This window comes from Gossypium arboreum, chromosome 11, assembly GCF_025698485.1.
Source record: "Gossypium arboreum isolate Shixiya-1 chromosome 11, ASM2569848v2, whole genome shotgun sequence".
In the NCBI taxonomy this organism is placed as follows: domain Eukaryota; kingdom Viridiplantae; phylum Streptophyta; class Magnoliopsida; order Malvales; family Malvaceae; genus Gossypium; species Gossypium arboreum.
The window spans coordinates 8,883,252-8,904,628 of NC_069080.1; the positions used below are offsets into that span (position 1 = coordinate 8,883,252).

Sequence of the window (21,377 nt, forward strand, 5' to 3'; positions counted from 1 at the left end):
CATTAATTTATCAGGATCATGACCATCTTCGATTACCTTCCTTGTATAGGTTTTTGATTCAATTGAATTGACCTGAATATGTATATTTGATGCCGGGGAGTGGGGACATAAGGGCAACATCTATATGCCATTCGCCTGCCCGCCTGCCCTCAAATTATTATGGCAGCGGTGTTTACAGAGTGGTTTAATGAGCCCCTTGGGTTTCTCAGTTATAGACAATAATATAAATGACTAGATTAATAATGACGAAACATCCAATGGTACAAGAACTTGCACGGGCAACATCCATTGGAGTACGTAAGTCTTCCCTTGGGCTGTTCCAATGAAAGCTGATGAAGCCTTTCCGAACCAATGATAGATTAACTGCAGGTTCAGGCGGCTCACTCAACTACAATTTTAGGTCAAGCTCTGCCCCTGGCCATCATAGACTGAACAAAAAAACAGCAATTCTCTCATTTCTTTCATGCCCCGATGATGGCCAAGTCATCACATTATGCCACACAATAATCCAAAAACCTTCATATTGCAACCATTCTATGCAATCGAGGTAGAAACCTTGTTTCTTTGAACGAAGCTTTTCAATTTTTCCAGTTCACCAACAGCAGATAGCCATTCTGTTGGAATCTGCATGGTTATAGAGTCTGGATGGCAAGCATGCCGAATCTTACTGTCCATCTATATTAAGCCATCTTCCAACATATTCTTCTCTTTCAGGCGTTTAAACAATGCATTGTAAGTGGTCGTATCAGGCTTCGCCCCATTTGCTTTCATATCTTCCATCATAGATAAAGCGACTTTTGACTTCGTTATGCTTGCACAAAGATTCTATAAGAATGTTGTATGTTATAGTGTTTGGTGGAATCATTGATATGGAACTCATGTCAGTGAAAAGCTTCATGGCTCCCTTTGTTTTTCCATTTAAGCAGCACGCATGTAGAAGCGATCTATATGTGTCAGTAGTAGGCACAAGACCGTCCTTAATCATCCGTTTCATCACCCTAAGAGCAAGTGCCAAATCCCCACTTCTGCAAAAATAAGCGATCAATGTGTTACAGGTGACACTATCAGGCTTCATTCCCACTTCATTTCCTTGATGATTTCATAAGCTTTATCTACCATGTTCTTCTTACATAACCCATTGACAAGAGCATTATAGCATTTGATGTCAGGGAGGAAACCGGCTTGTTTAAACTGCGACAAAACATCATTGGCATCACCCATCCTTCCAGCTTTGCAAAAACCATAGCTTGATGATTTCATAAGCTTTATCTACCATGTTCTTCTTACATAACCCATTGACAAGAGCATTATAGCATTTGATGTCAGGGAGGAAACCGGCTTGTTTAAACTGCGACAAAACATCATTGGCATCACCCATCCTTCCAGCTTTGCAAAAACCATAGATCAAGCTATAGCAAACAGTAGCATCTGCAGAGCATCCACTTCTCAACATTTGATCAAACAGATCAACCGCCTTAGGGAAATCGTCAACATCACATAGAGCAGTAATTAGAGTAGCATACGTAGCTGTATTGCCCTTCGGTCCTTTCCCCCGCGTATCGTTGAAGAACACAATTGCACTATTGATCCTCCCATGTCTGCACATACCAACCGGCAACCACCAATGCATTAAGAGATACAACATTAGGTGAAACCCCTTCTTCATTCATCTGATCAAATAGCTCCTTCCCTATCTCAATCTCTCCAACTTTAGAAAACCCATCATCCAAGCAATTATAAGTAACTGTATTAGGTGCCAAACCCTTCGTGGATTTCATCGGTTCCATCAAATGCAACCCTTCTTCAAGCCTCCCTGCCTTACAAAGGCCATCAACCATAGTATTATATATACATCAGCTTCAACTGAAAGACCATCACTCTCGCTTTCTTCACCTATTTTGTCGAACACTTCCATCGCCTCATCAACCCTCCCTAACTTACATAACTGATTAACAAGAATCACCAAAGTTCCAACTTCCGGCATAATATCACTCTCCCTCATCTCAGCCAAAACTGTAGTCATTCCATTAACATCCCCACGCCTCCCTAATTCGGTTAAAAGTGCATTGAAAGGAGGAGCTTCAAGAGGCGCTCGCAGTCTCACCAGTTCATGCAACACATTCCAAGCTTGATTGCTTGATACGAGTAGTGTAGTGTTCATTTTGCTTCGTTGATATGCCTAACTTCCAATGTTTACAAGGTAATTAAAATAGAGATATTTTACCAAGTTGTAATTATTTTGGCGCGTTCCTTGCACGCATGTTGAGTTTTCCATACATCACGTGTAAGATCTGAATCTGAAGTGAACGTCGGCATCCAACGACAAAGGTTTTTGCAAGGCTCAAACTCAAATCTACGTGTCCTTCCTTATCTGTTAAAAATTCTATGCATCGCGGACTTCACTATTCCGAAAATGTTGAAAATTCACGCGCCACCTATTTTGATAAAGGCTCTCCTTTCCTTTGACTTGTCCTTTTCATCATCTATATCTGCTACTCTTTCGCCACTCCAATCCGCCAGACTCCACCGCTTTCGTCTTCGTCGGACTTCAATTCGTGCACTTGTAACCATGTCCGTTCCCAAATCCGACTCCACTGGCCAGTCAATGACGGAGCACGTCGCCGGGAATTGGTATTCGGTACCGGGCCTCCGACTCCGGGACCACCGATTTATGGTCCCTCTGGATTATAAAAATCGGGAAGCTTCTTCTAAGATATCCATTTTCGCTCGCGAAATCGTTGCTGGTAATCCGACTAGTTTCCCTTAACCTATAATTTAGGCAAACTTGTTTAATTAATTTATTTTTTGAATAAATCACTGTTTGATTAATGTCTGTTTCATTTTCGCTTGGGTTTCAAGAAACAATGTTGAAACCAGATTGATCCTAAGTTATTGAACAATGCTTAATGCTGAATTGGATTTCAGTTGGGAAAGAAGAGCAGCCAATGCCATATCTTTTATACCTTCAAGGAGGGCCTGGTTTTGAGTGCCCAAGATCAACTGAAGCCAGTGGATGGATACTTAAAGCATGCGAAGAATTTCGGGTTGTATTGATGGATCAGGCATGGTCTCTTTGAAAATGTTTATATTGAAATTCACTGCCTCTTTATGCTTTGAATCCTTGATGTCTTCCACTTTCTATTGCAGCGAGGAACAGGTTTATCAACCCCTTTGACTCCATCATCTATGCAGCAAATAAAGTCTGCCCCAAAACTGGCTGATTACTTGACACATTTTCGAGCTGACAGTATCGTGAACGATGCTGAATTCATCCGTGTTCGTCTTGTTCCCGAAGCTAGGCCTTGGAGTGTTCTGGGTCAGGTATAGCAGTTTATACTCTGTTCTTGATGATTGCGCTTGTGTACAATTGTAATTTGCATATCACCGTGCCGTTATCTTATCCCTTGTTTTCTTGGTTGTATAGAGTTATGGTGGTTTTTGTGGTGTTACTTATCTGAGTTTTGCACCCCAAGGTTTGAAACAAGTGCTTTTAACAGGAGGGATACCTCCAATTGGAGATGGATGTACTGCAGATTCTGTTTATAGAGCTTGCTTTGAGCAGATTATTCATCAGAATGAAAAATACTATAAGAGGTTCCCTCAAGATATTGAAATTGTCCGAGATGTTGTTACCTTTTTGGCAGAATCCGAAGCAGGCGGGGTGATGATCTTCCTCATTTGATCTTGTTGTTCTACCTAAATGCTAGAATTGCACCTAAAATGTTTTTCAAATTTCCTTGTTCTTCAGGTACCTCTTCCATCTGGGGGAATCTTAACCCCTAGGGGGCTGCAATTTCTTGGTCTATCTGGTTTAGGATCCAGCGCTGGTTTTGAACGCTTGCATTATATGTAAGACATTAGAATTCACACTTTCTAATTCCATCCTTTAGAACTTATGACTTAATGTTGTGCAATATAAAGTATTTTTTAGTTTTCATCTTTCGCTAACAACTACAGGTTTGAGAGGGCCTGGGATCCAATTTTAGTTCCTGGAGCACCAAAGCAGATCAGTTCGTACTTTTTAAATACAGTAAGAAAACACAGATTTTTTCCCCCTTATGATCACAAATTGAGGTTTTACTGGTGGATCTATCTAATGTCATTTACCTGCAGTACGAAAATTGGGTGTCCTTTGATACAAATCCACTTTATGCTATTCTCCATGAGTCAATATACTGTCAGGTAAGCTTCCATGCTTTTTAGAATGTTGCTTTCTTGAGTTTCATGGTATTGTTTGTAACGTTGCACACGCTCTCTAATGATGGAAAAGAATGTAATAACGAATGTGGTTTCTGGTTAAACAATCTTCACCTAGCAAGGTCTTGATATGTATGTTACTTGATATTAACTACATTGTGTTCTAAAGGGTGCTTCTTCGCGGTGGTCTGCTCACAGAGTGAGGGCTGATCATGAGAGCAAATTTGATGCAATCAACGCTGCAAAAGAAGGGCGTCCTGTGCTTTTTACAGGGGAGGTAATACTGTTGTGTTTTAGAGATAACTACTACTACTACTACAAATTTGCATTGGATTGTCTAAGTTTATTCGTGATTTGGTTTCATATAAGTTAAAGGCATGGCAACTTCTCAGAGACATTGAAGATATTTTATATAGCTTCCTGTCATCTACATAGAGTGAGACTTCATTGCTTGCTTTCTTGGTCAGATTGCGACTAGCACTGACATATAGGATCTCATGACTCCCGAGATATTTTGTAAGCCCAAATAGCTGTTGAGGTAAATATATATAGTGCAAGTCTTTCTTACTTGTATATAATGCCATACAATCAAACCTTGTCAAAGTTGACGTGTACCATGGCATCCCCTTGCATTTTGAGGAGCCAGAGTGGTGACGATTTTATTCAACTGAACCTTCATCTTGAAGGTGAATCTTCTTGTCAGTAATGTATGCTTAGGAATTTGATACTTTTAAGGAAAGAGTTTCTTCTACAATTAATATGGCTCCAGACAATTTAACTGTAGTTTGTGGCCTACAAATCGCTTTCCTGATTTTAGTTCTCTGCCATGGTTTTAGCATTTTTCTTTTTGGTTCATATTACAAATTGGGGGAGAGGGTGACAATAGCAAGGTCTGAACCCTGATTTTTGGGGTGCCAACAAAAGGCTTAACCATTGCTCGCTTATGCTGTTGGTGCTATGGTTTTATCATGATGTTTATACTGCCAGTTAATGCACGTGGTGTTAAAACTATGCAGATGATATTTCCATGGATGTTTGATGAAGTTAAAGCTTTGAGGCCTTTCAAAGAGGCCACTCAATTATTGGCTGAGAAGGAAGATTGGCCTCCACTGTATGATGTTACTGCATTGAACAATAACAAGGTATGAAGATTAGTATCCACATTTTCTTTTTTCCGAAAATTTCAATTCGGCCTAGTGCTTTATTAATTTATCTAAAATGCTAGCAGGTACCGGTAGCAGCTGCCGTATACTATGAGGATATGTATGTTAACTTCAAGCTGGTCAAGGAAACAGCGTCTCAGATAGCAGGAATAAGGTTATGGATAACCAATGAATACATGCATTCCGGGCTTCGGGATGGAGGTGGGCAAGTTTTTGATCACTTGATGGGGATGCTAAACGGGAAGAAGCCTTTGTTCTGAAATCAAAATTAGGGTATTGCCTGTGTACATAATGAGGAACCAAACTTTGTTCGGCACCAAGCTTGTATTTGATACGATTGTTGGGTTTCTTTGTCATAATCAGCCGCACTGGAAGTGTCTTTGTCTTATGATTGAATCCATTTGCATGTTGTGCATCTTAAGTTTTAGTTACAAAACAAGTGAAAGCATTGAGAGTAGCAAGTCTTTGATGGTAAGAGAAACTGATTTAGCTCACCAAAGTTAAAAAAATAAAAATAAAAATATGTGTAGTTGAAGCTGACATAAGACAATAGAACATACGAACAGTGTAGTCAATTGCGGGGAATTGATGAGTGACCAAATCACTAAACTCTCCCAATGGTTAAAGTACCATAAAAGTTGTCGTACAAAACAAGTGAAAGAATTGTTTCCTATGGTTTACAATGCAATACAACTCATCTTCCTTTCTTTTCTAGAGCTGGATAGGATGCTATATCATTGTTTCAACTGTCATCAACAGTCACAATTTTTGTACATTTATATGGATTTTGATTTGATGCATTGAAAATGTATAAGTCTATGGATTGTCAAAGAATTAGATGTTGATAGATCATCAAAAATTTTTAAAACTAAGTTCATTTAGCATCATCTAGTTTACTAATAGTATATTAAGTTATACACTATCAATGCATCAACAAGGTGAAAATGCCGAAGTTAAATTGCTCTAATATAGAGAAAACTAAATTGACCTGGGATGTAGTCTCCTTGTAAAATTAAGATTTTAGGTTATTTTCTCACTTCATAAACAAAAAGGCAAATGCAGTTGGTTGGTAAGCAGAACAAATAGTCAACATGTGTAGCACTTGATTTATATGGTAACATGAAAAGAAGGAAAGAAAATGCATTTGCACATGTATAGGTTTTTTATACAAAGAAGATAGCTCTATAGGTTACAAATTAAGAGTTACTACAATGTTAAATGTAAACTAAATTCTTCAGGTTATATACGTATATGAGTTTATATATGCATGCTTTGGTGATAACGTGTCGACTATTACTTGAGGGAGGGGAGAGGGGCAGTTGAACAGAAGTAGGTGAGATGTTGTTGGGTGCTAGAGAAAGGAATTACAACTTAAAAAGACCTTAGCAATTAGCCTCCTCCCTCTCCCAAATTTAACTCTTATCAAACACTTCTCCTCTTCTGTGTTGTACTTGTAGGGTGGGGGCAGTCCAACCTCTTTACCTTCCACTATTTTCCTCTCCCTTTTAAACTTCATTTCTTAATCATTCTCAGTTCCTTTATCTCTCACTTTCTCACAGATGGATGGCCAAGAAAGTAACCCACCGCCGCCCTTACTATCACCCCTTAATGTTCCTTTCCTCTTCCCAACTTCACTTCCCTCCTCCTCCTTGCATCCTCCTTTACAAACTCAAAATATTCTCCCCGATATCGATTGGGTTAGCCTCCTCTCCGGTCATGAGAATAAGCTAATGATTGAAAGCGGTTCTAATAATTTAATGTCTGAGAATGGAGTCGATCATCATCAGGATGCCAAGGGCGCCAATATGGATAAGAGGAAAGGCAGTAAGATAAAAAAGACAAGCCGACCTAGGTTTGCTTTCCAAACCAGGAGTGAAGATGACATTTTGGACGACGGTTACAGGTGGAGAAAGTATGGTCAAAAAGCTGTGAAGAATAGCATACATCCAAGGTTTGTCTCTCTTACATGTACGTTGCATGGCATGCATGTTTATTCTTAACTTTTGATGCATTATATGATCGAAGTCGAACGTACTGCAGCTAAAATTTTAGCATGCATATGTTATTAAACCTATTATATACGCTGGTTTCAATCTGCTGTTAACCGATTTATTGCCATAATTAATTTACGTGTATTAATATTCTACGAGAATGGATTGTACGAAATTGTGATTCTACGTTATTTCTATCCCTTTCTAATAAGAGAATAACAAATCAGATTTTTCCTCATGATTTTTAATAATTTTAGTTGAATTTAATTTTTTTCGGGAGGAAAAATCTAATTTGTCATTTTCTTATTGAAAATGAATAGGAATAATGTAGAATTACAGTTTCATACAATCCTTTCTCATATTCTACAACGTGTAATAAGACTTGGGGAAGCCTTTTCAAGATATTCTTAACATCCATTTTTAAGTTTAGGGTTGGAAACTCTGACCAGCCAATCCTACTTTTTAAATATACTTTAAGTTGATCTGAATTTAATTTCCTTTATTTTTATTTTAAGAAATTTAGTAATTTTGTTTTTTAGATTAAAATATAAATCAGTTGTTAATATTATTAAATTTTTCTTTTAAATTTAAGTTTATTACATCATTTTATTACATGATTATCAAGTGAGTATTTTTATTTAAAAATTACAATCCATCAATTTATTAAAAGAATTTTGATATTAACAATAATTACTTCTAAATTTTGAATTTTAAAAATAAAAGATGAAATTTCTAAAATATAAGTTGAGAGACTAAATTCTAAATGTATGCTATTCAAAATTAAATCTAAAAAAATTAAATTCCTAAATTAAGGGATAAAATTTTAAATGTACTGTAAAAGAGCCCAAAATTATTATAATAATTATAATACATGATGCATATATAAATATTATAGAAAACTCTTTTCTATTCTTTTGTATCTAGCAAAAAAAAAAAGTTAAAATATAATTTTACCATTAATTCTTTAAACTATAATGTAATAGTTGAGACAATATGTATGAGGCACACTTGATTAAATAATGTAATATTAGTTTAAATTATGATATGGACGTATTTACCCCACCGATTATAGTTTAATTTGGAACGTTGTGTTAACGATTGTATGGACAAAGTTAAAGACTTTATAATTTATGTGGGTTTATTTTTCAAATTTTAATTGTTAAGTTAATTATTCAGTTCAATATTTGTAATGATTAATTCTCATTGTAATTATTGATATAATTGTAACTAAAAAACCTTAGTAATAAATAGGATATAAAATCAAATTAGGCTAAATCCAACACTTTGAATTAAGTTACAATAAATCTATTAAAAATACCGTCATATCATTTATTTAAATTTATATTATAAGATTAACAGTTTTTTCAATGGTTTCAAAAATAACTATTTTCCTCGTTTTATAGAAAAAAATTACATTTTTAAATACAAGAATCAAAATATAACCGGGTACATATAGTACAAAAGACATGTAAAATACTTTACCATATAAATATTTGGGCAGTTTTAATTTATTATATTTATTAATTTAAATATATTGGAGTTATTAATCCGATAATTCATTATAATTATTTTTAAAAAATTCTCTAAAATGTGTATACATCCATATTCATGCAGTAATTCTTATAGGTTTTGGCGATGTCTAGAACCCAAAACCATAATGAAATAACAACCTTTTTTTAATAAATAGGAAAAGGTTATCATATATTTAAATGATATTGTTTTTTTTTCTAATATTTAAAAAAAAAAAATGAAGGAGCTATTATCGGTGCACGCATCACACATGCAATGTGAAGAAACAGGTTCAAAGGCTGTCCAAAGACACCAGCATCGTGGTGACTACTTACGAAGGAATTCACAACCATCCCTGTGAAAAGCTTATGGAAACCCTAACTCCTCTTCTCAGGCAAATGCAATTCCTTTCTAGCTTTTAATTTCATGTTTGCTGTGATATCAATTAAGCTTTCTGTTCTTCTCATACACATAAACTGCTTTTCTTTTCCATTTTTATTTGCATGTAAAATTTGGAGTATAGAATCAATTGTAATAAACTTATTTCGTCTTCTGTTTTCACTAATGTTGTTCTTCAATCTTTGGGTATTCACGTCATCAGTGGGTTGACGTTGTAATGAAAACACAGCCCAAGCCCAGCCTATACCTCAGCTCGTCTGCTTCATACCAACTTGGGCCGGGCCGGTTATATATGAATTAGGCATAATATCATATCCCTTAACGTTACATTTTTTTATCAATTTAGCCCTTTTTCTTTTTCTTTAGCTAAATTTGGTCCTCAACCTTTAAAAAGAAGTCATATTTGATCATTAATCTTTCAAACAAAGTTGAATTGTTGTTTTTCTAACAAAAATTATGAATAAAATATTAAATTTTAAACATGACAGCCCACATAGTAATCCACAAGTATTTCATGCCTTTTTTTTATGAACTTTTATAATTTTATAATTTTAATTTTTTTGTATTTTTTGTATCTTTTATATAAAATCTTTAAATGAATAAAATATTATTTAAAATAAATTAAGTGACTAGAAATAAATATTTATATACAATTTTTATCACTTCACCTTAGGAGTGAGCATTCAATTGAATCAAGTCAAATTAAATGAAAATTTTTGAGTTAATTGAGTTGACAAGTCTCATTTTATCATCCTAATTTGATTTGAATTTTTTTTGAATCAAGTCGAATCAAATAGAGTGAAATTGTTCTAGTTAAATTTTTAAAAAATGTCAAATTAAAATCTTGTTATAATATAACTAATTCTATGTTAGAGCACATAAATTTAAAACCATATATATATATATATAGATATATATATATATATATATATATTTGAAAACTCTTTCAAAACAAAATAAAAGGAAAAATAAGATATTTTAGTATGATAAACTTGAATAATTAATTTACTTATTTAGGTCCCAAAATTATTTTTATTTTTTAAAAATTGTTTAACCTTTTTATATATTCTTTAGAAAAAATTAGAATTTTAATTTTTTAATTTTTAAAAAATATTTTTTTGAAATTTTTATAAATATTTTAAATTTTAAAAGAAATTTTAAAAATTATTTTGATTTTTTGTTGAAAGAGACCAATTTGTTCATTTTCAAAATTGACAACGACTAAAAGGATATTACACTAATTTTTATTTGAGTTATTCAAGTTATTTGAATTGTAAAATTTAACTTGACTCGAACTTAAATAAATTGAGTTGAATTAAAAAAATTGAATACCTTAATTCGATTAACTCAAAATTCGAAAAAAAATTAATTTTTTTTAGAGGTTACTCATATAAAGGCTAAACATTTGCATAAATGCTCAAATAAGGGTTTTTCACGTACTTAAACCTAATTTGGAGAAAAAATTAGGTAAATGGTGATGTGTTTAAAATAAAACACATAATACTTGAATAAAATATTGCTTTAAAAGAAAAGAAAACAGTTTGAACATAAGTTTAAACTTGATATACAATATTTGAGAAGTTATATTTAAACACTTTAGAAAAATTTTGACCCTTATTTGAATACTTTAAAAAAATATGAGGTCCTTATTTTAACATTTTAGAAAATTTGACCACATTTAAACACTAGACATTTATTTGACTAGTCTGAAAATTTTAATCTTTAATTCCTAAAAAGTTAAACCCTAATTTAAGTATTTGCCCTAAAAAGTTGTATATATTTCTTTTTCACGTAACGAGTGAAACATGTGTAAGGAGAGAAAGAAAGGAAAAGTAAAGGATAAGGAGCCGACAGCAGAGGTCTCCATCCACGGAAATACCACCTCCTCTACGCGTCTAATTCTACTCGCCCATCCACCCTCTTACGTGTTCCCAATGAAGCGATCCACCTATAACGTTCATTTACACGTGGCACCAACCCAGATGCCTCCTCCGCTCTATATAAGTAAATGGAAAAAATGGAGCATTGGCGAAGCTTATCCTCAGATTGTATCCTAGAATATATCAAAACCCTCCAAAAAAGACTTTGTACGGAATGTCGCAGTTGTTGGAGAAGGCGAAGGACTTCGTGGTGGATAAGGTGGCCAACATAAAGAAGCCGGAGGCTAGTGTCTCGGACGTTGATCTGAAACATGTGAGCCGTGAGTGCGTCGAGTATGGCGCTAAGGTCTCTGTCTCCAACCCCTACAGCCATTCCATCCCCATTTGTGAGATCTCTTACAATTTCAAAAGTGCTGGAAGGTAATATTCCCTCTTCCTCCGTCTTCTTTGTTTATTTTGTTTGAATTATTGATTTTGATTATATGTGTAATTTGGGGACAGAGGGATAGCATCAGGGACAATACCAGACCCGGGGTCATTGAAAGCCAGCGACACAACGATGCTGGACGTGCCAGTGAAGGTACCGTATAACATCTTAGTAAGCTTGGTAAAGGATATTGGTGCAGATTGGGACATTGACTATGAATTGGAATTGGGTCTCACCATTGATCTTCCTATCGTGGGGAACTTCACTATCCCTCTCTCTCAGAAAGGAGAGATCAAGCTTCCTACTCTCAGTGACATCTTTTAGATTTATCATTAGTATGTCTCTCTCATACTCATAAAACTTGTTTGTTTTCCCTTTTACTCATGCTGTAACATGAAGAATATATCGAACTATACTAGGTTGTTTTTCTTTTTAATATGATACATCTTTTGCTTTATTACTCAACAGAGTAAATACCCAGCTTTATTTATTTTTTTGGTCTGAAGAATCAGGGTCCTTTACTTAATGATTAAGGCAGAAATTTTATTAGACTTCACTTAACCTTTACCCAACAGGACAAGGAAGACATAAATACAATGCTGCGAGCCTGCCTGCCAACGAACAAATCAAGGCTGATTCAACCTTTTTCTCTTACCCTGAAGCTAAGACATATTCACTGAATTCGTTGCCAAACTTTGGGAAAGATTCCATACTTTCCCACTGCTCGCAATAATTCCCAAAATTTTAACAGTTTTTCCATTGGCCAATTGGACGAAATGGAAATTCATTTTCACAAAAAGCTAAAACAGGGATCATTCAGGATGAAAAGACGAAACTAGTACACTTTCTCCCCAGAAGGAAATAATAAGAATAGGCATTTGCAGTTTCGAGTGGGAGATAACGATATAGGAGTAGCAACGCAACAGTCTTTAAAAAAGGTTTTCCTAGGTATAATACCTCTCTTTCGGCCTTGGCCTGGTTCTTATACTTTATTCTTTTTATTACTTTGGTCCATTTACATCTAAATTTCCGTTAAAATTTAATGACACTGCATGTCAACAAAAATAAAACAAATTATCTAAAATCTTAAAATACAACAAAAATATCAAAACAATTTAATTTTAAAATATAAATAAAATTAAAATTATTGAAAAATTCAAAAATCTTAAACTAAGAAAATTATAAAATTCAAAAGATTTAAAATTTTCATAAATTCTAAATGTTTGTTTTATGGATTTTGAGTTTTTTATTATTATAAATTTTAGAATTTTATGAATTCTTTTTAGAATTTATGGTATTTCTTTAATAAAACTTAAAATTCTTAATAAAAATGAAAATGCAAAAATATCTCTACAATTTCCCAAAAAACCATAAATTTCTTTAATTTTTTATAAAATTATGAAATTTTGAAAACCTTTAATTATAAACAAAACTCAAATTATGGAATTTTCGGAAACCTTTAATTCTAAACAAACGCATTTTTAAAATTTTATAGAATTTTCAAAATTATTATTTTTAAAAATATTTTGATAATTTTTAAATTATGATTTCTTAGATTTTATAATTTCCTAAGGTTTATTGCTTTTTGGGATTTTTTTAAATTTTTAATGATATTTTGGATTTTTAATTTTAAAATTTTGAAAAACTTCGATTTTTTGGACATGTGTCGGTGTGGTTTAATTTTTTTAACAGACAACTAAATTAGGGCAACGAACTATACAAAATAAAAGCACAGGAGTCAAATTGATAAAGTAGTACATGAACCATGATGATAATTTAGCAATGGCACAGGGGCCAAAAAAGTATTAAGTCTTTAATTTAGTGGGAACTTTTTGGTGAACCATGATGATAATTTAGCAATGGCACAGGGGCCAAAAAAGTATTAAGTCTTTAATTTAGTGGGAACTTTTTGGTGAACCATGATGATAATTTAGCAATGGCACAGGGGCCAAAAAAGTATTAAGTCTTTAATTTAGTGGGAACTTTTTGGTGTAATAATAAATCTAACCATTAAATTTCACTTTTTTTCACCACCATTTAAATTTAATTAATTTGCTTTCTTTTAAACCATTTTAAAATTTTAACGCCACAAACATGGCAGTCCATTTATAAATCATAAAAAAAAAATCTAAAAGTAATAAATCTAAAATTTCAACAAATTTCAAAGAAAATAATTTAACTATATTGAACGAGAAATGATAAGAAAACAAGGGCTAAAAGTTATCAGATTAATTATGTCAAGTTTTTTTCAATTATTTTGCCATTATGAATGTGAGAAAAAAATTTAAGTTACCCTTTTACCAAATAAAAAATTATTAAATACGCTAAACTTTTTTCCGGCAATGGTGTGTTAATTTAAATAAAAATTTCATCTAGAAGGTTTGATTAGGAACATGGTGCCCTAAGTGGCCTTGGTGTTTGGTAATTGGCCACCTAAAAACAAAAGGCGGCTTCCTCAAGTCCACTTCTAAATATTGATGATTAGGAAACTTCCTAACCTCAACTGCAGCAAATTTCTAATTTAATCCATTCAATCCATAACTCTGATGTATTTTTAATCAAGCAGTTTATTTATATGTAGTTGTCTGAAAAAAATGGAAATCTTTTTGTCTGAAAAAAATGAAAATCTTACTTTTTTAAATTTTTTATAAAAATAATTTCAATTGGTATCGAGGGTGTCAAAACCATTCCTCGATTTAAAAATTTTAAAATTTTTAAAAAAAGGGGTAATCGACTTTTGAAAAATAAATGTATGGAGTCGCCACTGATCTTTTGTTTTGGTGTGATCGGATCACCTAAAAATTTGGTTATTTTAATAAAACATTTATGATTTACTAAAACAACAATTTTGGTCTACAAAAATTTTAGAAAACGGGCTCGGGAGTCGGTTACGCATGAGGAAGGATTAGCACCCTCACTACGCCCAAAATTAGTACCAAATCGATTAAATACTATCCTTATGTCTAAAATTAAAAAAGTTTTTGAAATGTGGCTTTTTTTAATAAAAGTTGAATAACCCGAGTTAATTGTCAAAAATCTTCTTGTTTCGATGTCTGGAAATTTATAATTCGAAAATCACGATAGGATGCTCAACTATTTAGTCCAACGAAAAATCGAAACCTAGCACAGTAGGGCACGATTCTTCGAATTCCCAAACATTGATTATTGCCTCACTTTGGAAAATACGAGTGAAATCCCGGAGAGATATTTGATTATTTCGGTCAGACGGGAGATTGCAACCCAGCACGATAGAGCACTATTTTCCGAACTGCCCAAACATCAAACACTTCTTTCGTTTTAAAGGGTTTTTAGAAAACGTGGATGAAACTTCAAAGGGATCTTCGATTGCTTAGAATAAATGAAAAAGCGCAACCCAACACGATAGGGCACGATTCTCAAATATCCAATCATCGAACATCCTTTGTTTTGAAAGGTTTTTAATAAGCATGGGTGAAAACCTAAAGGAATATTCGATTGTTTTTGAGCAAACGAGAAATCACAACCCAGCACGATAAGGTATGATTCTCGAATCATCAAACACCGAGTATTGCCTTTATTTGCGAAAAATCTTATTTCGAGGTAACAACATGTCATACCCGGTAAGTTAGGGCACCACACCTCGTATCTCCAAAAATAAACATTTTTTTTAAACTCACATTGTGATTAAAAGGAATATTCCATTATTTAGGTTAAATAAGAAAAATCAAAACCCAGTAAGTTAGGGTACGATTATCTCGAATTATCTAACACGGAATATTACTTTTATGAAAGAATTGTTTTAATATATTGAGTAAGAAAAATAACGTGATTTATAGTAAAACATAAAAGCAAATTATAATATTAATATGAATAATAACATTATAGGTGCGACATCATCAAAAACGATAATATGAGTAATTATAAAAGATGAAGTAATAGCAAGACTAGTAATATGTAAATATAAACAAATGCATGAGGAAAATAAAATGATCAAGACATAAGCAAATTAACGAATAAATGAAAATGAATAAAACATGGAACAACAAAATGGCAATGACAATGAAAATGATAATGATAATAATAATAATAATAATAATAATAATAATATAACGAGAAAATAATGAAAATAATATATGAATAAAGAAAAATATATATATACATACGTATACCAAAAACATATTCATAATAATAGTATTGAATATTAAAAGTATATATATAATAGAGACAAAATATATGCATAATGTAGTATTGAAAGTATTTACATGGGATAATATATAAAAAACATATGAATAATGTGATATTAAAATATATACATAAAAATATAATAAATATATATCTAATATAATATATATAATATAGTATTAAAATATATATAATACATACACATTAGAAATAATAATAATAATGTTACAAAATAATTATTAATAATACTTCATAAATATATACATACATATATATATGTTAAAAATAAGTACATATTAATATTAAGATGATGATAATATTAAAATAACCATTGATAACTTTACATATAAATATATATACATATAAGTATGATAATAGTAATTATAATACTAATACTAATAATAAATACAATAATAGTAGTAAAAATAAACACAATAATAATCATGAAAATAATATAAATAATGTGCACATGAAAATAATAATGATATGATAAAAAAATGATACGATATAATAATAACGTAAAGAAAATAAAATAATAATATTTATAATAAAAGAAAATAAAAGAGTGTATTTAAAAGCATATATATAATATTATTGGAACTAATATTAAAAATTAAAGTAGCAAAGATAATATAAGAGACTAAATTCGAATTAAAAACGAAGTTTTGGGGCAAATTTAAAAATAAAAAAAAGAAAAGGGCCTATTTAAATGCGCGCGAAACAACAGAGAGCCTAAAGTGCAATAAACCCCTTTATAAAATGCACAGCATCAGCTAGGATTAAATTGAAAATTGCGACAAATTTTGGTGCCAAATTAAAAATAAAAATAATTTAATTGTAAAGTAATAAAAGCGGAGGGGCTAAACGCGCAAATAGCCCCTCCAATGAAAACACGCGGATCCTGAAGTTGGAGCGGGTCGGGTCGCGGGTTGGCCATGGGTTAAGAGCCAAAACAACGTCGTTTTGGCATTAGTGGCTTAAACCCAAAACGACGTCGTTTTGATGGGCTATATAAGTCAAAATTCCTATAAAAAAAACTTTCATTTTTCCCATTTCATAAAAAAAAATTAACCCCTTTCTCTCAAACTCTCTCAAGGCCTTCTCCCTCCAACCAAACTCCGGCTCCGTCTGCTGCCATCCGTCGCCGCCGGCCACCGTCATCGGCCACCGCGCACGGTGGCCGAAAATTTCGAAAAGGTTTTTTTTTATATATATTTCTTATATATATACCTTGATATATTTTAATACATGAATGAGAAGAGATGGATTCGAATAATAAAATAAAAAGAAAAACCTTAAGCGGTTTGCACTTTTTTTTTTTTGATGGCTTTATTATTATCTTTTTTTTGTATTGCTTTTGTTTTTTTAAAGAAAATCTTCGTAAAGATTACACTTTTTTTCTTCAATCTCTTCTTTTTTTATTTCTCCCCAAAAAATCTCCCTCCCCATTTTACAATATTCTTGTTTTGTACCCAAAAATCTGGATTTCGTGCTTTATAGTGAAATACCATGGATTTGCTATTATCTATTTCCTTGTTCTCTTACTTCTTTTCTCGCCTTTTTTTTTTTTCTTCTTTGTTTCTTTGTGTTTTGTCTGCACTCGCTTATGCTTTTGTTTTGGTTCTCGTTGTTGTTTTGCGGTGATGGGACGATGGGATGGGGTGGCCAAGGCTAAGGGCATGCGGTGGCTGAAAGTCTTGGTACCTAGGGTTGGTTGCTGAAAAATTTTAGGATAGTGGGCTAGTTGGGCTTTTAGGGTTTTAATTTTTTTTGGGCTGTAATTGGGTTGGTAGCTTTGTTTCTAAATGGACTTTTAATTTGAGCTATTTTATTTGTGTTTATTTGCCCAGGCCAAAATTGCTACTACAGTTGCCCCTCTTTGCTCGTTGTCGTAACGAGAACGAGCAAAGACTTTAAATGAGCCAATTTTGCCCATTCCACCGAGTCTTGGCTTCTTGGTACTTCGTTCTTCTAAAAGCCTTGTTCCATCTCACCGCATCTTGGGGTATAGATTTGTAACTTTCATCTGCTCAATATAAAGAATTCGATCCGACCCTACTGCAACTTCAAAGGTATAGGACTCGTAATTCGTAGCTTTGATCTGTTCCACTGCAACTCCAGGGAAATAAGATCCATTATCTTCAGCCTGCTCCATTACAATTTTAGGGAGATGAGACTTGTGGTTTTAACCTGCTCTACTGCAACTTCAGGGAGATAAGGTTTGTTTTGATCTGCTCCCTTGCAACCTATTGCTTAGGGGGTTAAGGCTTGGTGGCTTGAATCTGCTTCACTGCAACTTCAGGAAGGCAAGATTTACCGTCTTCGATCTGTTCCACTGCAACTTCAGGGAGACAAGATCTATTTTGATCTGCTCTACTGCAACTTCAGAGAGATAAGATCTGTAATTTAGCTTTAATCTGTTCCACTGCAACTTCAGGGAAATAAGATTTGCTATATTTGATCTACTCCACTGCAATCTCAGGGAAACAAGATCTACAATCTTCAACCTACTCCACTACAACTTTAGGGAGCTAGGATGGTGGCTTAAATCTGCTTCACTGCAACATCAGGAAACCTAGATTCGCGGTTTTTGATCTGCTCCACTGCAATCTTAGGGAAACAAGATCTGTAGAATTGATCAATGTCGCTACATCGTCTTCTGAAGACATGATTTGTAGAGTGGGTTTCCTGTATCTATGTTTATGTCAAATAATTAGGATGCCATGATCAAAATGAGCCAAATGCTCCTAACTAAATGAGTGATTACGAATGTATAAATGTCATGAGAGTGGTTTCTTTTTAAATGTTTAAGGTATCGTTGCTCATAGTTCATCCGGGTTCTATCATTGATGCACTATCGCGTCTTCCTGCTTAGTCGTTATCTTTGATAGAAGATTCAAAGAAATAGTCACAACTTGGACTATTCTTTCTCCAATGTTTCCCGTTTTTGAGTCTGGTTAGTTCTGCCTAGTGGCCCTGTTTCAGGTCCTTGTACTATTTAGAAACTTTCCAGAGTAATATGTGTAACCTCTTTTATGTGAATGTTATAAGTCCAAAAATCGTGATTTCAATAAAAAAAAATGCTCGAAAGAGATTATCATAATGGACAAGATGGAATTTTATTGAGCAAAACTTGAAGTGAATACATTAAACAGGACAAAAAATCTGGTAAGGCTCAAAATAAAATGAGGAAAAGGCTCATAACCTCTTTTTAACAAATAATACTGGAGCTCCCCAGGGTGAAATGCTTGGTCTAATAAATCCACGATCTAGTAAATCTTGTAACTGCACCTTCAACTCTTTTAACTCAGTGGGCGACATTCGATACGGAGGTATAGAAATTGGTGTTGTACCTGGATACACCTCAATAGCAAATTCAACCTCTCTGTCAGGTGGTAAGCCCGGTAATTCTTCTGGGAATACATCTGAAAACTCACGTACAGTTCTAATCTGACTGCACTGACTCCCAACTGAATCAGAATTAATAACATATGCCAAGTATACTGGACAACCCTGCTGCAGTAATTTATTAGCCTTCATCGCTGAAATAATGCGTGTCGAACCACTGGTACGGATGCCATTCACTTCAATTCTATTCCCATTTTCTGTCTGAATACTAAACCTCTTTTTATAGCAATCCAAAACTACCCCATGTTCATATAGCCAGTCCATACCCAAAATGATATCAAAATCACCAAAAGGCATGATCAACAAGTCCACAAGAAACATTTTATCATGTATTATTAACGGGCACCTCCGACATACTCTATCTACTAACACCGTTTGTCCCAAAGGGCTAGACACTTCTATAGAAACTTTAGACATTTCAGATTTTAATTTCCCCGATTCGACTAGTTTTGAATTTATATAAGAGTGTGACGAACCCGGATCAATTAAAGCATAAATAGGCTCAGAATACAATAGAAATATACCTGTAACAACATCATGTGCATCGCCCTCCTCACGGGTCCGGACTACGTACGCTCTGGCTGGCGCTCTGGCCTCTGACTGTTGTGTAACTATATCGCTGTTTCTTCTGACACCTCCACCTCTAGACACAGAACCCGAACCACCCCTACTAGATCCTCTGTCATGAACAGTAGGTACTGATCTTTGAGATGTTGCAGGTGTGACATTTTCACCTTTCGGACAATCTCGGATGAAATGATCTGTAGCCCCACATCGAAAACATCGTCGAGTTATCCTCCAACATTCACCTAAATGTTTTTTTCCGCAGTGCTCACAATCTGGAATTTCTATACTTCGGGATGGACCTCTCACACTACTAGTAGATACTGTCATCTGTTTACCTCTGCTTCTACCACCTCTGTCTGAACTAAAACTAGATCTCCAGTCACTTCTTGATTCTCTGAATCTCTTCGGTAATGGATTAAAACTAGTAGTTCCCATACGTTTCCCAGCTGATTTACCAATTTCTGATTTTTTATCCAGACCCAGTACTTGTTCTATCATTTTTGCTCACTCAACCAGATCAACAAGTTCAGTAATTCTGAGACTTACCAATTGAATCTTGATTTCATCTCGCAGTCCCCGTAGAAATCGTTTACAACTATCAGCCTCGGTTGGAACATATTCTAAAGTATACCTGCTCAATCTAGAGAACTCTCGCTCATAATCCAGTACTGACATATTCCCCTGTTTCAACACTAAAAACTCTTGCTTTTTCTTTTCGATGTACAATTCCCCAATATACTTCTTCTGAAATTCTTTTTGAAACAAGTCCCAAGTTACCTGATCATCCGGCAAATGTTTAACCACGATTCCCACCGAGATACGCTTCTCCTTGTAATGTTGATACAAAGACATATCGACTCTCTCGAGGGTGCAGTCTAATTGTTGCAAAACTCTTTTGTTGTTTCTATCCAATTTTCAAAGAACGGATGGATCAGCTCCTTTTAATCCCTAAAATTCCGTGGCACCATATTTTCGTAACTCTTTAATTGGGGCTGTCGACAATGAATACAGATGTAGTAGCGGTATAGCTCTCACTATATGTCAGTAATGCATCACTATATCTCTTAACACTTGTGAGGTATTTCTTTCTCTCCCTACGTTAGGAGATTGATTATTTAACTGATTCACACCGGTGTATGATTGATTTCTTCTAATTCTCGACTTCCAAGATACATTTCTGTTCAACATTATCCATTCTTTCATCGACATTTTATCTATAAAACAAAATCAAATAAATACATTAGCATCCAAAATCCCGACTCAATTTCGACTCGACGTTGGCATGTACTTTTAAACTCACTTCGAGCCCAATTTAGCCCGAGAATCGGCTAAACCGATAGTTCGATACCAACAATTATAACACCCCTAACCCCAAACCGTTCGAACGAGGTTATGAGGCATTAGGACATAGCAGATAACTTACGAATAATTTACAATTAATATAACTTTCATAGTATAATATAATAATTAAGTCCATATCTTGAACTCTCAAGTTCAAACACGTATTAAAAGTAGAACGGACTTGTTCGAGTATTCCAAATTTTTTATAAAATTTTAAAGATTTCGCTTATTTTTACCTAAACCTCCGCAAATTCAAACCAAAACAACCAACACCAATATTTCACATTCATATACTAATATTTATATTATTAACAAAATTTTAATTTAATAACTA

General features: G+C 33.7%; 4 protein-coding genes across 6 annotated transcripts; 3 read left to right on the forward strand and 1 right to left on the reverse strand.

Annotated features, from left to right (window-relative positions):
• Positions 1-54: 54 nt before the first annotated feature.
• On the forward strand, positions 55-5,775 carry LOC108465152 (uncharacterized). 3 transcript variants are annotated; one of them, XM_017765475.2, is made up of 10 exons: positions 55-2,744; positions 2,926-3,062; positions 3,148-3,321; positions 3,425-3,661; positions 3,749-3,849; positions 3,958-4,030; positions 4,114-4,182; positions 4,367-4,474; positions 5,214-5,339; positions 5,426-5,775. In XM_017765475.2, exons 1-10 carry the CDS (start codon positions 2,414-2,416, stop codon positions 5,618-5,620), a joined length of 1,551 nt encoding a protein of 516 aa, XP_017620964.1. In that variant the 5' UTR covers positions 55-2,413; the 3' UTR covers positions 5,621-5,775. The 3 variants fall into 3 exon arrangements, with proteins under 3 accessions (XP_017620964.1, XP_017620965.1, XP_052877847.1); XM_017765476.2 differs by lacking the exon at positions 5,426-5,775 and adding an exon at positions 4,665-4,735 and having other exon boundaries at positions 2,196-2,744; positions 5,214-5,342; XM_053021887.1 differs by lacking the exons at positions 5,214-5,339; positions 5,426-5,775 and adding an exon at positions 4,567-4,682 and having other exon boundaries at positions 2,196-2,744.
• LOC108465154 (pentatricopeptide repeat-containing protein At3g61520, mitochondrial) lies at positions 206-2,161 on the reverse strand. The gene is given in 6 exon segments (XM_053021218.1): positions 206-388; positions 556-641; positions 757-1,106; positions 1,242-1,442; positions 1,582-1,849; positions 1,852-2,161. Coding segments are annotated over 6 exon segments (1,398 nt in total).
• Positions 5,776-6,769: 994 nt separating the features above from the next.
• Positions 6,770-9,421, forward strand: LOC108465157 (probable WRKY transcription factor 43). Its single transcript, XM_017765481.2, has 2 exons — positions 6,770-7,311; positions 9,105-9,421. Exons 1-2 carry the CDS (start codon positions 6,920-6,922, stop codon positions 9,280-9,282), a joined length of 570 nt encoding a protein of 189 aa, XP_017620970.1. The 5' UTR covers positions 6,770-6,919; the 3' UTR covers positions 9,283-9,421.
• Positions 9,422-11,256: 1,835 nt separating this feature from the next.
• On the forward strand, positions 11,257-12,002 carry LOC108465153 (late embryogenesis abundant protein Lea14-A). Its single transcript, XM_017765477.2, has 2 exons — positions 11,257-11,559; positions 11,641-12,002. The coding sequence occupies exons 1-2, from the start codon at positions 11,354-11,356 to the stop codon at positions 11,888-11,890; spliced, it is 456 nt and encodes a 151-aa protein (XP_017620966.1). The 5' UTR covers positions 11,257-11,353; the 3' UTR covers positions 11,891-12,002.
• Positions 12,003-21,377: the final 9,375 nt, after the last annotated feature.

Excerpts from the sequence above, each read along its gene's own strand:
- LOC108465152 (XM_017765475.2), top strand. The coding sequence starts at position 2,414 with ATGTTGAAAATTCACGCGCCACCTATTTTGATAAAGGCTCTCCTTTCC. Across the intron at positions 2,745-2,925 it reads CGCTCGCGAAATCGTTGCTG|TTGGGAAAGAAGAGCAGCCA; the intron begins GTAATCCGACTA and ends ATTGGATTTCAG. Across the intron at positions 4,475-5,213 it reads CTGTGCTTTTTACAGGGGAG|ATGATATTTCCATGGATGTT; the intron begins GTAATACTGTTG and ends AAAACTATGCAG.
- LOC108465157 (XM_017765481.2), top strand. The coding sequence starts at position 6,920 with ATGGATGGCCAAGAAAGTAACCCACCGCCGCCCTTACTATCACCCCTT. Across the intron at positions 7,312-9,104 it reads AAGAATAGCATACATCCAAG|GAGCTATTATCGGTGCACGC; the intron begins GTTTGTCTCTCT and ends AAAAAAATGAAG.
- LOC108465153 (XM_017765477.2), top strand. The coding sequence starts at position 11,354 with ATGTCGCAGTTGTTGGAGAAGGCGAAGGACTTCGTGGTGGATAAGGTG. Across the intron at positions 11,560-11,640 it reads AATTTCAAAAGTGCTGGAAG|AGGGATAGCATCAGGGACAA; the intron begins GTAATATTCCCT and ends ATTTGGGGACAG.